The sequence below is a fragment of the Streptopelia decaocto genome (assembly GCF_964273445.1).
Source record: "Streptopelia decaocto genome assembly, chromosome: 11".
Lineage (NCBI taxonomy): Eukaryota > Metazoa > Chordata > Aves > Columbiformes > Columbidae > Streptopelia > Streptopelia decaocto.
Window position 1 is genome coordinate 13,005,691 of NC_138666.1, and position 16,593 is coordinate 13,022,283.

General features: G+C 49.4%; 1 protein-coding gene across 1 annotated transcript in view; it reads right to left on the reverse strand.

The window, feature by feature from the left end:
* Positions 1-402: 402 nt before the first annotated feature.
* The window catches only part of CNGB1 (cyclic nucleotide gated channel subunit beta 1), a 28,460-nt gene continuing 12,269 nt past the window's right edge, over positions 403-16,593 (reverse strand). The window contains exons 16-32 of the mRNA XM_082062620.1: positions 15,108-15,237; positions 14,048-14,146; positions 12,920-13,077; positions 12,591-12,770; positions 11,614-11,822; positions 10,677-10,727; positions 10,475-10,561; positions 10,081-10,145; positions 9,492-9,614; positions 8,404-8,545; positions 8,005-8,164; positions 7,294-7,391; positions 7,125-7,208; positions 6,596-6,714; positions 5,803-5,949; positions 5,015-5,210; positions 403-3,657 (exon numbers count right to left, since the gene is read on the reverse strand). Coding sequence (XP_081918746.1) covers positions 3,442-3,657; positions 5,015-5,210; positions 5,803-5,949; positions 6,596-6,714; positions 7,125-7,208; positions 7,294-7,391; positions 8,005-8,164; positions 8,404-8,545; positions 9,492-9,614; positions 10,081-10,145; positions 10,475-10,561; positions 10,677-10,727; positions 11,614-11,822; positions 12,591-12,770; positions 12,920-13,077; positions 14,048-14,146; positions 15,108-15,237 — 2,264 coding nt within the window. The 3' untranslated portion in view covers positions 403-3,441. The remainder of the gene's footprint in view (positions 3,658-5,014; positions 5,211-5,802; positions 5,950-6,595; positions 6,715-7,124; positions 7,209-7,293; positions 7,392-8,004; positions 8,165-8,403; positions 8,546-9,491; positions 9,615-10,080; positions 10,146-10,474; positions 10,562-10,676; positions 10,728-11,613; positions 11,823-12,590; positions 12,771-12,919; positions 13,078-14,047; positions 14,147-15,107; positions 15,238-16,593) is intronic.

A 16,593-nucleotide genomic window follows, 5' to 3' on the forward strand; every position in this document is an offset into this window, starting at 1 on the left:
AATTTTATTTCAAGCTTTTGAATTAAAACCATTTAACAGGGATTTCCATTTATCATGCAATTTCTTTCTAGACCTGAATCTAATCCCCAAACCTGCTTATTTGTTTTTACTTTCATTATAGCCTTATCAGTGATTAACCTGCAACTGCATTTAATCTTTTTAAAAGATTGCTCTGACTATAAATACAGAGAAGCTACCTGCCCTGTTTCTATTCAGAGGAAAACAACTTCCTTCACAGTCAGATGTTTATGGTTGGTTATATTATTCCTTTTGTAAGTGGATTTTTTTACCAGAGACATTTGTCTTCTCCAACTTCATACAGAAGTTTATTTCAGTATTCCACAAGGAATATGAATACACTTCCAGTATAAAAAGTGGATATATACATATAAAAGTATTTATATATATTAAAACAGTATATATAAAGCCTCCGGTAAAGATGCTACTTGTGATAGTAAGACAAAACCTAATGTGTTAATACAGATCCAACAACAGCAAGCTCTGCTTCTTCCTTTAGCAATTATCTATTCCACTTTTTTCACTCAAAAGCAGAAACAGCTAAAATATCAAGGCAAGAAGACCTGGTTTCTATGACTATGGACCTCTGAGAAATCCCTTAATCAGAAATATAAGTCAGGAGGAAGACTGCAATGCAGAATTTCCAAGGTGTTGGACTGGCAATGAGTAATTGCACGGCAAGATCCCCCAAATACTGCATTAATATTATTAGAGGATCTTATATCAGATCTATCCAACACATCAAAGCGGAATGTGCAAAAGCTAATAAGAAATGCAGTAAAGGTACATGGAGCGTTACCAAATCCATCAAGAACGTCACAAGGGCAGTGGAAAGAACAGACCTGTGATAAGAGCTGCAAGATATTTCACAGGACCCAGTACAAAGGAAGCCCATTGCAAATGCAGCAAAACTGGAGAAAGAATGGAATTACAAAGTTCAGTAGAAAGCCAGTTTATGGTAATCCCCAAACCAAGAGGCACTAAACGAGCTGCCCATCTCCTTCATCTACCTGTGATTTTTAAATAGTCCTGCACAGCAAACAGATCTGAGCTCAACTCTCCAACCCAGCCTGTAAACCCAACCCTACCTTGACCTTAATTATTGCCTGGAAAATAATCTCCCTAAAGAATTAAAGCCATAAACAGATCAAAGAGGAGGATAACTTCACATTTCCCCGCAGTTCCAGAATTACCAGTTATGTATCCACCACAATCTAATGCTGCAACTTGAAAATTAAGATTTTCACACAAGTATTTGCCATTTAAGAAAGTTTTTTCCCCTTCTTCTGGTGATTAAAAAAATATAACAATTCTATTACTAGTATTACGTGACCTGTGAGCCTCTAAAAAGTTTATTGGAAAATCTGTGAAGCACACGTGGGGATTTACCGGCTCCATTGGTGCAGCAGTGAGCAAAAAGACAGAAAGCAACTGGAATTTTGAAATAAATCCACAGCAAACAAATGGTAATCTACGTGGTGTTTATTGTAGATGTAGTGAATTATGAAAGCCATTATAGCCCACGATTTATTTAAACGTTTTTTTCTAAACTGTGTCAAATCATAGCAGCAAATCAGAACCCTAGCTTGACTTTTGCACGTTTCCTACTTTGCTTATATAAATATTTATCTAGTGGAAGCAAAAAATACTTTGCGCTCCCTACTGAAACCTTCCACCCTGCACGGAACTCCTTGCAAATGACTGAGGACAAGAAACCTTTAGGAAGGCTTGGGTGAGCCCAGGTATTCCCCTGCAATGTTATGGGCAGTGGTGGCTTCAGACCCTCCTGTGGTATATTGGAGCTCATTAAATTTGTTTAAAAGAGAGAAAGCCACTGTTAATTAACACTAATATGTATCCTACCTTTTTCCATCACAGAAAACCACCTATTTTGCCAGAGAGGGGAAAAAAATGCAATAAAATAAGAAGACATTTTAGGAGGTGAAGATCAGCCCCAGGCTGCTGATGGGAAGAGGGATCACCCACCCATCATGAACAGCCAGAGCTGTGGAACCTGCAGCACTGCTCACAGGATTTGCTGAACACCTGAAAAATCCCTCAGCCGCGGCTCCAGGGCTGCTCCCTGCAGCAGAACCTGCCCCAGCTTTTCCTCCAGAGGATGGAAACTGGCTCCTCTCAGTGGAGCCAGCAGTGCCATGGAGACCTGAACAGCCAAACCCAGCACCATCTCACCCACTAAGCTCTCGTTGGTGCAAGGTGTGAGGAAGGTGAGGAACTGGTGGTGCTGGTGGAAGATCTGACGCCTTGAGCCACCAGCTGGGCGTGTTGGCTGCTGACCAGGCATTCACCTTCCCATCCAGCACCTTCACAAGCACCCTGGTGCAGTGATGAGCAAGTCCAGAGTGACCTCTCCATGGAAACAAGGCCCAGAGCCAACCAAGTGACCAAAAGAGGATGGAAATGTGGCAGGCCACTGAAGTCCAGCAATGAGCACAGGGACCTCCTGCATGCTTGTGCACACTTGTTTGCATGCTATGGGCTCTGGTCTGACTCTGAAACACTGGCTGGAAGAGGATAGCACTTACTACACTTCTCTTTCCTGTCCCAGCTGGAAAGCAACACGGTTTCTCTGGTCCTGCTCTCAGTTTATCCCTCCAGCAGCAGCAGGTTGGTGCACCCATGGAAACCCAGGGCTGGAAGGGATCTCGAGGAACATCTCATCCAGGATTGTGCTTTTCCGTCACTGAAAGATGTTCATCAAATCTCTCTGTAACAGCCACCAGTGATGGAGAGCCCACCACCTCCCCGGGGTGGGCAGCCGGCAGGAACTCCTCTTTCCAGCAGCAAACCCAGGATGGTCTTGGCAACACACAGGGACCCTTGAACATCTTGCCATCTGTGAACACCAGAACGGACCTCGGCCTCCTTGTGACAGTATGATTTGGTCTGTGATAGGCTTGTGGGCATAGTCCACATCTTTTTTGGATGAATCACTCTCCAGCTGCTGCTGGCAACCTTGAGCCCAACAGAGAAACCTTTTTTTTTCTTTTTCTGGTTGTTCCTGGCCAAGTGGTGACTCAGCTGTCAGAGGTGAATAACTCTTCACGCTTTATCTGAACACTCATTAACCATCCAGAGCCATAAAAAGCAATTTCTTCAGGGTTCCTTCTCCGTAAGGCTGGATTTTGAAACAAGAGGACTGGCCTGAGGTTTAGCGGGAATGTTCATAAAGACGCTCAATAAAAATAGATCTCCAGAGCATGGAAACCTTGTATGGTTCTGGGTCATATGTCAGAGGGCTTTATCAACAGCGGGTGAAGGTCTAGGCAGAAAATAAAGGCAGATCCTACCCGCAGCACCTAGCAAAGCCTACAGTCGCTGCATGAAAATCTTTAATGACAAAAAGCTTCTACCCCAGGTGTTTGCTTGACTCCTACTCCTGCTCCAGGACCTGCCTGATTTTTATTTCTCTTCTTTTTCTTCTTCCTCTTTCTCTGAAATCTCAGCAGCAAGGATTTCTTCATCCTCTTGTGCCGTAGAAATCACACGAATGGTCACTAAGCTATCAGATGATTTTGAGAATATTTCTTCTCCCAGGTGAGTGGGCGCTTTGTGGGAGGTGACAGGAGATCTCCGGTGCACTGGTGATTTTGGTGGGTCTGGACTGAAACTGGAACCCTGCGATCAAAAAAAAGCCCAACACCTTAGAAGACCCTTGTCCACTACCCCCAACATCTGCGCTGTGCAAGGCAGGTGGGTGTTTCACCACCCCAGACCTCACCATCAGGATGTCAGCTTGCTGCCAAGATGACCCTTGTGACAAGGGCAGCTGGGTTACGCCCTGCACATCTCAAGAGAAGTGCATAGAGATGCACCGAGCAGCGAACCTTCCTCGCACCTCCTGCACTAGCTCTTGTCATGCTCCTGGAGCATCTGGACGGGTAGATCCTGGCAAAAGCTTGGCAGAAGTGTTGTTGTGAGGGGGCAGCCCCAGACTGCCCTGTCCTGAAGCCTCCTGTAGAGAGGAGCCTCAGAAACCTCACCTATGGCTGTGCCATGGAGAGGGACATCCTTCTAATGGAGTCCCGCAACCCCCATTAGTGTGGTTACCTCCTAACTCGTGCACCCTCCAGTGACAAGTTTTGTTGACACTACTATATGGAACACACCTTAGGAAGGACAGAATAACAAAAGGCAGCTTCACTGCTGCCTTTAACTGGATATTTGTTAGTGTCAAGCAGCACATTGTGTGAAGCCTCGTCATGCTTCTGTGAAGGGCTGTAGAAATGCAGTTACACTCAGCGTCTCCCTGGTTATTTACCCAGCCTCAAGGCCACCGCGCGCTCCCAATCAGCCGCTCTTTCACCTCCTTTTACACATACAGATGCGATACTCTGCATAGCTCCACGCTGGGAAGTGTAAAAACAAAGTCTACATGGTGATACAAGCATTTTTTAAGAGTTCAGCAGAGACACTTGGAAATAAAAAAAATAAAAAAAAAAGCAGTGCCACTTTCTTTTTCACTTGCTAATGACAAAAAGTGAAGATGGTTTCACTGCAGTGCCCGCACAGCTGGCAGGACAGCGTGTCTGCTGTGAGGGTCTCTGCCCCAACCACTCTGTGAGAGCTCTGCAAGTATTGACTGCTCTGTGAATGCTGGATGCCAGCATCACCCTTTGTCCTGCCAGCACATCGATTAATTATGAGTGGCTCTGTCTCTGCAGCATGGAAGAGATGTTTGTCTGTGGCTGTAGCGCAGCTAGGAACTAGACTTGGGCTTAGCACAACTGGGCAAAAAGTCAATGTATTTCCTTTTGTGTCGCAAAACAAACCCCTGTGGGATAATGACATTCTCCCAAAGCCACGTGTAAGATGCTGGACTGCCCCTTCCTGTCTGCCCACACTAGGTCAGACCCCAATGACCCGAGCTCGCTCTTTCAAGGTATCTTAATAGCAGTGTGTGGAGCTGGTTGGGGAGAGCAGCACCGTGGCACCTGACAAAGTAAAGCCGAATTGCCATCCTCCCTGCACTGACCTGCGTCTCCTGCATCGCCTTCAGCTCCTTCAGGCGCCACCGGAGCTGCGCCAGCGGCCCCTTGCCCCCCATCCTCCCCGTGGCAGCCAGGGCAGCCTGGAAGAGCTTTGGGGTGTCAGCTTTCGGGGGGATGATCAGTGTGTCTCCAGGTGCTCCTTTCTCATCTTTGGGTTTATTGTTGCTTTTCAGCATTTTCCTACAGCAAGGAAATGGAGAGATTATTTCAGTCTGGGAACATGTTATATTGGCTGGATTTTGTAATATAGAAAAAGCAGACTTTGAAAGGACAGGGATTTTTTACATTTTAGGAAGGGCAGAATAACAAGTCTAAGTAATGCTAAAAACTAAAGTGAGTATTTTAATCAGTTTTTAAATGAATGCAGTTTGGCCATATTTGTTTCAGATTTGCATCCACTTTCAACGCTGCAGCTTTGTGGCAGGACAAGGCTGGGTTTGGGCCCCTCCAGCCCATGGAGAGGGACAGGCCCCCTTTGCCAAAGAGCAGCAGCTCCAGCCTCACTCTCCTCCTCTCCTCTCCTCTCCTCTCCTCTCCTCTCCTCTCCTCTCCTCTCCTCTCCTCTCCTCTCCTCTCCTCTCCTCTCCTCTCCTCTCCTCTCCTCTCCTCTCCTCTCCTCTCCTCTCCTCTCCGACTGTGCCCAATGCCTGGCGAGTGCAGCAGGAGCTTTCCCAGTGCTTGGCACAGAGAGAAATCTCCCCTGTGATCTTGAAATCCGTACTTGGCTTTTTTTAAAACCCCACAAGCTAGAAAGCAGCAGCCTGACACGCACTTCGCCTTCTTACGCAGCAGCTTCTGAGACTCCGGATAATGCACCAAAATCTCATTCAAGTCCTTTTTATCCAAAATGAAGAGGTTAGCAAAGCCATGAGCTACGACGTTTGCTGTTCGGCGATTTCCCCCTCCTGCTGCCAGCAAGCTGCAAGAGACACGGCAAGACGTTAACGCTGTTATCAATGAGCTCAGCACAACATCTGTAATTTAAAATCTCCCTTTTCCTATCCTGTCCCCTCATCTCTCTCTTTCAGAGGACTCAGAGCTTATTTTTCACCCCCAATTAAATTTTATAAGCCCATTTTTAAAATAATGCTGGGAAATGATGGCATGGAGTCCTATATAAAAGTTATTTACCTCTTTGAAGGTCTAAATATTGCATTTTACACCAGTCTAGTGTCTGCTGGATTGTAGGGATGCAAACTCCGCCACTGTGTTATGAATTGGTACAGGACTTTACATGTCCATGAAATGGGCAGACTGATGGCTGGGGGGCTGTTGTAGTGAAACATCTTTTCTCATTAATTTTCCTATCATTCCATATACTTCTGCTTACTGTCACTAGCTCCCCAGGCAGAAAACAGCACAATGACAAAAGTAGTGGAAAAGCTCCAGGAAAAAGGCTGTAATTTGTGCAGCAGATCAGTGCAGCAGATTTGTGTGGTTGCTCAGTGTTCGTGGCTCTCAATCACAAAGATTAATTACAGTGCTGCTGATCTCCTCACCTCCCACCCTCCTTGCCCAGAGTCCCTGAGGTGTATTTCCACACTCCCTGGCGATGCTTCACTCACCTGATTTCCCCAAACACAGACCCAGCTTTCAGAGTCACCAGCACAGTTTTGCCGTCGGGTCCCCCCAGCACCTGCACTTGTCCCGCCTGGATAATGTACATCTCGCGGCCGATTTCTCCCTGCAGTGAAGATGGGTGCTGTGCGGGGTGCCCAGAAACGGGGAGACCTTATGGGTGCCCTGACCTGCATCTTGCTGGAAACCCCCGTGATCATACTACCACCTCTCAATACACTTAGTCCTGTTGGTGCTCACTCCCGAGCATCCTCATCTGAGCATCCCAAAGTCTCCTTCAGCTCGGCAGGCTCTGCCCTGCTCTCCTGTTGTTGGTGGCTGCAGCAGAAGAGCTCAGTCTTTGCACAGGACCAGCTGCAACTGAGGATGTTTTTGCTCTGAACTCCCTACCTTTGAAGTGGCTCGATGCCACGGTGATGGGCCAGGCCTGGCTTTCCCCACTGTGCATTGCTCCTAGTGCCCTGCACAGCCCAGCCGTGACACCAGGGATGGGAGGGCACTCGAGCGTCTCATTACCTTCTTACACACATAGTCATTAGGCAGGTAGACCACCGATCTGAGCCGCTTCAGCATGTCGAAGATCATCTGCCTGTCACAACCCTGAGTCGAAACAAAGCCAACAGCACCGTTAGTCTGTGCCCGCACGCCAGGCTCTGCCGTCCAGCACCTGTGCTGCAGGGGGTACCTGGAAGAGGGCCACTTTGCTCACGATGTTGTAGTTCACATCGATGGCGATGTCCAGCCTCATCTTGTCTGGCAGCTGCACCAGCAGCTCCGACTCATCTGTGAGACACAGCAGAAAACTTGCTGTTTGCAGCACTGGATCTGAGTGTGTGTCCTGGGCATGGCAGTGGGAAAGCAGCCCACGTTTTGGTGGCAGAGGGCAGGAGCCAGCTTGCCCAGAAGGGTCTCCTGCAGCCTCTGCCTACCCAGCAACCTGCAGGTCTAAAGTCAGCAGGTGGAGAACCACCCTTTGCATTATCACTGCCCTGGGGACTCCCAGAGACAGACGGTGAAGGTCAAGTGAGCATCTTTCTTGCCCAGGAGAGAAGGCACAGAGGTCCTGTGTGATGATTTACTGGCAGGGTGAGCCAGTGGGTTTGCTGTTGGACACACTCTGGCCAGCAATTGCCAGTCCCTGCCCTCTTCTCAGGGACAGGCGGGTGGGATGCTGAGCTCTGTGCACTGTGTGTGATGCTGGGTCACCAGGGTGCAGTGATACAGTGGCAATCTATATACTCTATGGGTGGGCAAACAAGCCTGTATAGCAAAGAGTAAAATAAGCCACCTCCCACCCCAAAACTGTACTGCTATTTGTAATGTTTCAGCTCTGCAAAGCAACCACAGTAAAACACACGCAATGCAAGTCTTGATCCTCAGAGCAGTTGGATCTCACCTAGCATGCCTTGTGAATGCCACGTGTACTCGTACCATGTTTTCACCCGGTTCTGAACAGTTTTAGGGATTTTGTAGAAGTTCATGTATTTAATGGTACTGTCCATGCAGCTCCGATAGTAAGTTTGCCCTGCAGTCGCGGCGCCAACCACGTCTCTCATCTGAAGGGGAAGAAGAGGTGGAAGAGATGTTTTAAGTGCTGCCCCTTATCCATCACACAGATTAAGCAGTCTAGAGCTGGTACGCTGAGTCCTAACAGCATCCGGCAAATACATTGTCTTCCACTGATGCTGAGCAGGTCCTTGCACAGGGAAAACAAACCTGGAGATGCAAACCTGTGGATCAACCCCACCGAAACCTTCCCCACCTGAGGCTGGAACCCCCCGTGACTCCTGCTCACCTGCCCAATCATGACAGAGAAAGCGAAGACACCCGTGAAGTAGTTCAGCAGCTGGAAGACGATCTCGAACAGAGTCTTGGGATCTGGTAAACCCCCAATGGTGATGAGGGTTTTGACTGCCCAGTAGTAGCAACGGATGTAGCTGGGAGGAGAAGCAGAGGCAGCTTTGAAGGCGTTTCTGGCGTGAAGGCCTGTTTCACGCTCAGCACTGAGCTCACGTCCTCTAGCCACAGCAAGCCAAAGACCACTGAGAGTAATTACAGGTGATGAAGTGAAAATTAAGGGGCTGCAGAGTCCCCACCACACTTGCAGGTCCTTCTGGAGATGCTACAGGAGCAGAGCGATGTAGGGACCCCCCAGAAACCTCCATGCAGGAAACTCAGCTGCTCTGGCTACTCCCATTTTCTGCTTCTTTCAGAACCACTAACATAAACCAGCAATTTATTTTCAGCAACATTTACACCGTAAGAATTAATCGGAGGAAAAAAAAGGGTGCTAAATGAATTGTTACTCAGTGTTTTGTTTTGCACATGTTCTACAATGTGCAGGTATGGGAGCTACGAGGCAGCATTCAGCTCATGAGCCGAGTGCTCCCCCTGCGGCATCCATCACCGACAGTGCAACGAACATTTAACACGTGTATCCTGGAAATGCCACAGTGAGGGGACTGAGAGGACGGAGTGGCCACTGTTCTCATCTCACACCCTGGGAATGAGGGTGCTGGGCTGGTCCAAGGGTCCTGATACATGGCACCCAGGACACACAGCTTTGAGTCTCCATCCTGACCTGGCAGCAGGTCAACATGAACAGAAACAGGGCTCACACTGTCATCCTGCTCAGACAGGGGCTGTTTCCTTGTTTCCCAGCACCAGCTTCCCAGTTTTTCAGCCTCTTCAACCTGCCATCACCTTCCACCTCCGCCCAGATGCAGCCCTTTCATCCTGCAGCACCATATATTACTGCACATCACATTGTTTCTGTCCCTATTTCAGGGTTTTTATGAACCCAGCTGCACCATAACTCCTCCCCCGTGCTCCAGCTCATCACAGCGAGCTGCGCTCTGTGAGAACTCATGCCCTCGTTTGTACCTGTTTCCTTCCCCATCATAGACCCAGGTGGTAGAGCCCAGTCCCTCGTAGGCTGATGCCCAGTAGTAGAGGCAGGAGTTCACGTGCAAGCTGTACAGTAAATAGGCAGTGGTTCGAATCACTCTGTGAAAAAAAGAAATAAAGAAGAGAGAGCGGGAAGGGAGGTGATACGGTGCCTGCTGGGAGAAACACATCAGATTCCCCCCTGTATCACAAGGTGCTTTGAAGCGATGAGCCCAGTGCTGACCATGCATGTCCTGCCGATTCAGGAACCACAGAGAACACAAAAATGCGGCCCCCACTGCTCCCTCCTACAGCCGTGTGGCTCCACAAGTGCCCAAAAACGCAGTTTATCTACTGGTGACTCCTCTTCACCACCAGTACCCCCATCCCCTCTGAGCTGGAGAGGGGTGATCCTACCCACACGGGCTCCAGGACCCCCACATCCCACCTGCATGAGAAAATGCCCATGTCAGCCAGTCCAGAGACAGTGAGAAAATACACCAGAAACCAAGAACGAGTGCACACCCAAGTGAACCTTCTTCCCCAGCAACGAACAGCAACTCTCCGCTCCCTCCCTCCCACTCACCTGTAGATGTAGGCCTTGCTCAGGATGGCCTCCAGGCGGTTGTTGAACTCGAAGAAGGCCATGTACTGGGAGGAGAAGGAAAGCAGCGTGCTCCAGCTTCCCGTGACATCCCCATGAACCCCCAGTCCCCCTCTGTGTCCCCCCTGCAGCCCCCTGCCACAGACAGGTTTGCCTCCATCTATAAGTGCCCTTCTACTCAAACACGAGTGTGTTTTGGGATTGAAATGAAGTGTTTGATCAACAGCCCTGCAAAGCCTTTGTCTTCCCATCTATTTTTCAATCCTCTTGTCATCATTGATAAGTCTGGCAAGCTGTAGCTTACCCTGACCAGTGCGGAACCCCTTCACATCCACTGCAACTGGTGTTCTGCCTGATTCTGTAAGCTCCAACTCACCTTCAGACAGCGAGGAAAACGCAGGAGTGGGTTGACACCAACTTTGAAGTAGAAGAAATCCAGGGGCAGGAGGCAGACCACATCCATCTGAAACCCGCACAAAGAGAGAAACCTCTGTGGGCACCTGCAGGCGTGGTGAGGTGGAGCTGCAAGCCGTGGTTCAGATTAAAGATTCAGATTAATAAATAAAATTATGTCAAACCTTAAAGCGTTGTGATCGCAAGTAGTTCTCTTTCATGGCCTTTTTATCGGTCTGGTTGGGAATAGGAGGGGGAGAGAGAAAGGAAGAGTGATCATCACTTGCAGAAAGGAAAGTCAAGGCCAACACAGTCCTACCTGGCTTTCCTCTTCTGCAACAGGGAAGATGGTTCCTTCATGCCTGGAAAGGGGAGCAGAGCAAGAGGAGCAGGAGAAGACCTGGCCATATGCCATCTTTCCATCCTATCTGGGGACATCCTGCGCTCGCTTTGCACCCAAGACAAAGCACATCGCAGTGCCAGCACCACAAAAGTCAGAGCTTACGGGAGAAACCTCCCTGTCTGAGCATTTGCGTGGGCCATGGGAATGCTGTACCCTCAAGGTTTTATTTTTCACAGCTTATTTGATTGGATATGGAAATGAAATCAAGGGCTTTCACTTATCTCAGGTGCATGATCTATGCATTCAGATTGCAATTGCTTTTGTTACATTGTTCATGCATTCTGCCTACCTATGCTCCTGAAAATTAAACCCAGAGTTTATTACGCCATCAGCTCACGTTCAGCAGTGTATGGCTGTGCCGAGGCTGGTCAGTGTGTACCTCACCGCACCACCAGCAGGATTGCGCCATGGATCAGCACCCACTGAGCATCCCTACCCAGGAACAGGGCGGTCATGGACAAAATGTTTTCTAGATGCGTTAGTATTGACTTTAGGGGGGAAAATCCATATGTTTGGCCAGCCAAAAAGACTGCTGGTTTATCTACTACATGGCAGGAGAGATGCTTGCAGTCCTTCAAGAGTGGACACAGCCCTGATGGCCACAGCTGTGGTGGGATTCAGAGCTCAGTGACCAGCACCATCCGTGCCACTCGGGGTGGTGGGGATAGGAGTCCCTGCAGCTGGTCCCCAGCAATGGGACATGATGTGCCGCCACTCACTATTATGTCTCCCCCCTGAACAAACTGCAGCCGGGTCTGAAAGACGAGGATGTCCAGCAGATAGATGAGGTCACAGAGGTAGTCCATGAGCAGCCAGCAGTGGATGTTTCCCGGTGTCTGGTAGGGGAAAGCCCAGCGGACGGGGATCAACCAGCAGTTCCAGTTCCAGGCCATGACAACGAAGAACAGCCACAGCACGTACATCAGGTCTGTGCACAGGGAACAGAACCATGATTAGCCAGGCACATGTGCCTCATCTGGGTGAATCCACCATGCAAAGGTGTTTTCATCCCCTGACCTGCCCTGGACACACAGAGGAAACCTGCAGGAGGTCTCGTATCGAGAACATTTAACTGCAAGTGAGCTGGGCTCTAGACGCAAAGTGAATACCACCAGTTGCAGAGCACATTGATTTTGATCAGAAAGCCTCTTCTAACTTTGCTGACTCAACTAGGTTTGCTCTTGCTTTGCTCCCACAACACTGAATTTCTTGCTTTGCTTTTCTCCCCGCTGAGGCTGTGCTGAGCCCACTGCTGGCTGCCCCAGCCCGGCAGCTTCAAAATGGCTGTGAAGTAACCAGGACTAAGGAAGGAGCTGGCTTCCTGTGGGGTGTCCAACAGACAGTGCATTTTTCTTTTGTGAATTTTATTTTTATTTGGGGTGTCCACACCACAGGGACAGTGTTTGCCCACTTAAAAGTCTGAAAAGCAGAAGGCGGCTACCCCTTCCCTGCCTGGTCAGGCTCCTGACACCCACAGCTGTCGGGAAGTATTTCGGAAAGCCCGTGCATTGCAGGGAAATCTAAAACTCTGGGTTTTTTTTTAGTAGACAGGTGTAAGCCAAGTTGATCCTTCCTTACTCATCCTCTCTTCTCTACAAGGTCACATCTCTTACATCTCCTCCCCTCCTTACCCCCTCTCCCCCAGCCCCACCAGCTTGCCCCCAGCCCACGTGTGTCACTCTGCTCCATCACTCACTGGTGAGCGGGTCGATGCTGCTGGGGAACTGGTAGTTTTTCAGGCGGTCCAGCCAGGGCCGGTACTTGAAGGTGCAGCACAGCATCTCGCAGTAGTGCTCGTCCCCTCCCGGCTTGTCCCCCTCTGGCTCTGCTGCCGGGGGAGGCACTGGTGCTGCCGCAGGCACTGCCTTGGCCGGGGCTGGGAGAAGCCACACAGTTATTTTAAAGGGCAGAAAATCTGACTTCAATTTAAGATCTTTAAATTATTAGTAAAGCAGCTATCTCCCTGAAAACACAGCGTGTGTGGGCACCCAGCAGTTCAACACTCCCAGCCCAACTCGAACTCACATGCCGTAGGGCTCTCGTCATCCGAGGTGACATCAGGGTCAGTCAGCTTCTCCTTCACCTTCTCGGTCCTCTCTTTGAAGAGCTTCACCAGCTCCTGGAGTCGGTTGTTGATAACGGTGCTGCTCACGCTCGTGGCTGACCCGATGCGCTCGGGCAGGCTGTGAGGAGATCATGCAGATAGGAAAGCCCAAGGGCAGGTTCACGACCCATTTTTTAACCTACAGAATCCTGAATTGGGATTTACCCATATTTATTTGGCTATTGTGTAATCACAAGAACACAAGTTAAGGTGGTTTCAGTAAAATACCATCAAGCAGGGCCAGCCTGAGCCTAACCCTTGCCCTGGGGTGTGAGGTGCCCTCAGAGGGATGTGAGAAGCATCAAGATCCCTGGCTTGATTGTATGTACTCGGGAGAAGAAGATTTTTGGAAGAACTATGTGGTGAAAATGTGTACTAGGCCCCTGAATTTATAAGCATTATCACCTTTTTGCAGCCTCTTTATTAAATCTAGGTTTGATTCAGATCAGGCTGCTTTACCTAGCATGACTGAGAACAAAACCAAGCTCATTTGCCATTGCTCCAGGTTGGTTCATTGTGATAATTGGCACAATGATTTCTGCCCGGGAAGAAAGCAAAATCCTGCACCACGTGGAGGTACAGACCCTCCCTAAGTCTTGACGTCCCAGGGGGACAGCTGGCTTAGAGGCCGTGCCCTGGGGCTGCAGGGAAGCCAGGACCCAGGGTGCATACAGCACAGCTTCTGCCCATGTCCTTGGTAGAAGAAAAAGGTTTTCTCTATAATCAGTAAGAACAAAGTGTCCCTATCATGCTATAACATACACAAACCTAAGGTGCATCTTCTCTGTGGTTAAACCTAGTCGTAAGGAGAATATTTCTACATGGATACAGGAAAAACGAGAGAGCAGTTTCTGCTCCAGGGAGCATCATGATTGTTATTTCTGGAAAGCAGGTACATTACTCATTACACAGTGCAAGCCTTGCTGTGGCCATGGCTCCCTCTCCATTTGTTATCCCAGAACTTCTGGGATTGTTGTGATTTCCTCCCAAGCCCCAGGATCTTGGTGGACCCCCTAGGAGCTCAGCTTGTCCATAGTCCCCCCACGCACCTTTCCCTCTGCTCCTTGTCCCAGCCCAGCAGCCCTCGGGTGGGTGACTGAACCACCAGTCCCTCGGCCAGAGCATCTGCTGGGGCCAGCAGCTTCCTCCTGTGGACACAAACACAACAACTGAGGCTCAGCTTGTCTCCCATCCTCAGCCAGCTTCTCTCCCTCCTCCTCCTCCTCCCAGGTCTGTTTTCCACTTCCCCTTCTCCTGCCATGGTCAATTTTCTGCTCATTTTTGGTGCTGCCCGAGGTCAATGGGAGGAACGCACCCTGCTCATTTGCCGATAAAGCCCTATTTTTTACCATGGGAGTGGTAAAATACTGGCCCAGGTTGCCCAGAGAAGTGGTGGATGCCCCATCCCTAAAGACATCGCAAGCCAGGCTGGACGAGGCTCTGAGCAAACTGATCTGGTGAAGATGTCCCTGCTCATGGCAGGGGTTCGACTGGATGAGCTTTGAAGGTCCCTTCCAACCCAAACTGTTCTCTGATTGTATTTCTCCCTGGGCAACACTGAGCCCGTGGCTGCACGGGCATGCAGCCACCCGCCCCACTTTGCAACCCATTGTGGGCACCTGGCAAGGTGCACAGGGGGTGGGCACCGCTGTGTGCTTATCCCCAGGGCTGCACTGTCACACCACTGCACTCGAGAAGCAGGCAAGCAAAATGCAGTGCTGGTATGGTGGAGCAAAAAAGCAAAATCTGGGAAAAAAAAGGGAAGGTACAAGGGACACCACCTGGCTCTCAGCTGGCTCTGTAACACCTTAAACCTCTGAGACAAAGAGTGAATTGCAGAGCAGTGAGTACATAACTTGGACCCTCGAATGGGATTTTTTTCCACTGGTGTATCAAGACTTTAAACAGTATCTCCTACAATATGAAGCAACCCAAGAGACACATAGCTAGTTGAGTGCATGTCAATCAAGTAAAAGCTAAAGATATCACCCTGTCCAAATCTGCCCGAAAGGGGTTGCTCCATCTGGTTGTGTGCATTTTCCTGTACCAGCACGGTCAGAGGGGTGAGAGCCCCTGGGAGCTGGGAACGCCGCCTGGGCAGAGCCGTACCTGGGGGTTGCCGGTGCCACACCAGGCACTGCCAGCGCGTTGGGAGTGCTGGGCACTGGTAAGTGGGTACCGTCCTCCACCGCATCACCTCTGCCATCCGCATCCTTGCTGCCCAGGGTGGGGTAATTACCTGGCCCGTGGAGAAGGAGAATAATTGCAGGTGAGAGGGGTGCAGGGCCCAGCCTGCAGCCGGGATCAAGCCCCAAAAGCCCCATCGCCTCCACGGAGCTGCCACCAAACCCCAGAGCATGCTGGAAGGACTCTCCTTTTCCTTCTATTCACTTCTTTCTCTCAACAGTTTGGAGCATTTATTTCTCCCTTTTTCCCCCCCCCCCCCAGTTTTTAACACTGTAAGAAGTGCCACCTGCTTCCCTTCTGCTTTCCCAGCATGCAGTGATTGTAACTACTCCCTGCAAGTGCTGGGTTTAGAAAATGATGGAGACAAGGATTAATTACCAGCTGCAGGTGTTATGCAGGAACCCAGGATTTCCAGCTGCAGACCTGCCTGTCAGAGTCTAGAAAATCTCCTGGGTGTTCTGAACAAAAACATATGGATCATGCAAGCTCCAGATTACAGCAGCACTTACTTTTCATGCAGAATAATGCACTATTTAAATAAGGACTTACAGCTTCTCTCTTTTGCAGAGGTAACAGCTGCTTCCTGCACAAGCCAGGTTTGAAGCGGGAAGGCTGGATGTTTATAGTGGGTAAGGAAAGATGCCAGTTGCCCAAGGGTGCTGAGGGTCATTTAGGCTACACACCCCACCAGCTGGGCTGGGAAGTGTAATCTCTTTTCTTAGCTATATAACCAAATGAATTTGTTCCTGTGGAATTTCTTCTAACAGGGATTTTCACACATCTGATGTAGGACCAGTGGATCAGAGTGTGGCTTGATCAAGTCACCAAGAAAAGGCCTGTTTGGATCGCAAAATTAAAATCCCATTGCGTGCAAGAAAAAGCAGCAGAATTTGGCTTGTTGGTTAAAACCAAAGCAAAGCTCCAGAGACATAACTTGTACTTCTGGGTTAAAAGGCAGAAAATGGTGAACTGCAAACCTTCATCTTACCGTCCTCTTAGTATGAGTGGGTTGCACGAATGCTGAGGAGGAAACTGTGTGTGCAGCAGATATTTAACCCTCTGCCTGTGGGTCCTTAGGAAGAGTTTTTGGCCAAACAGGTCAGAACATATAGCGTATAACATACGGATATTGGCAAACGCTCTCTAGGGGTTAGCTGGAAAGGCACATAGTGATCAGGTGGAAGCAGAAAAAAACATGAATTTTGTTCCCCAGCCTCTGTGCTGCAACATGAAGTGAGCTTTTATTTATTGATTTTTCTTCCTAAAAGCAACTACTCCAGGGGTAACCCCTTTGCCCTGCCTCCCCACCACCAAGCAATGCAAGCCCATCGTCAAAGCCGATGTCTCTAATACCTAGCAGGGATTGCTCCTCATTGCAAAAATTGGGGTTGACAACTCCAGCCTTTGG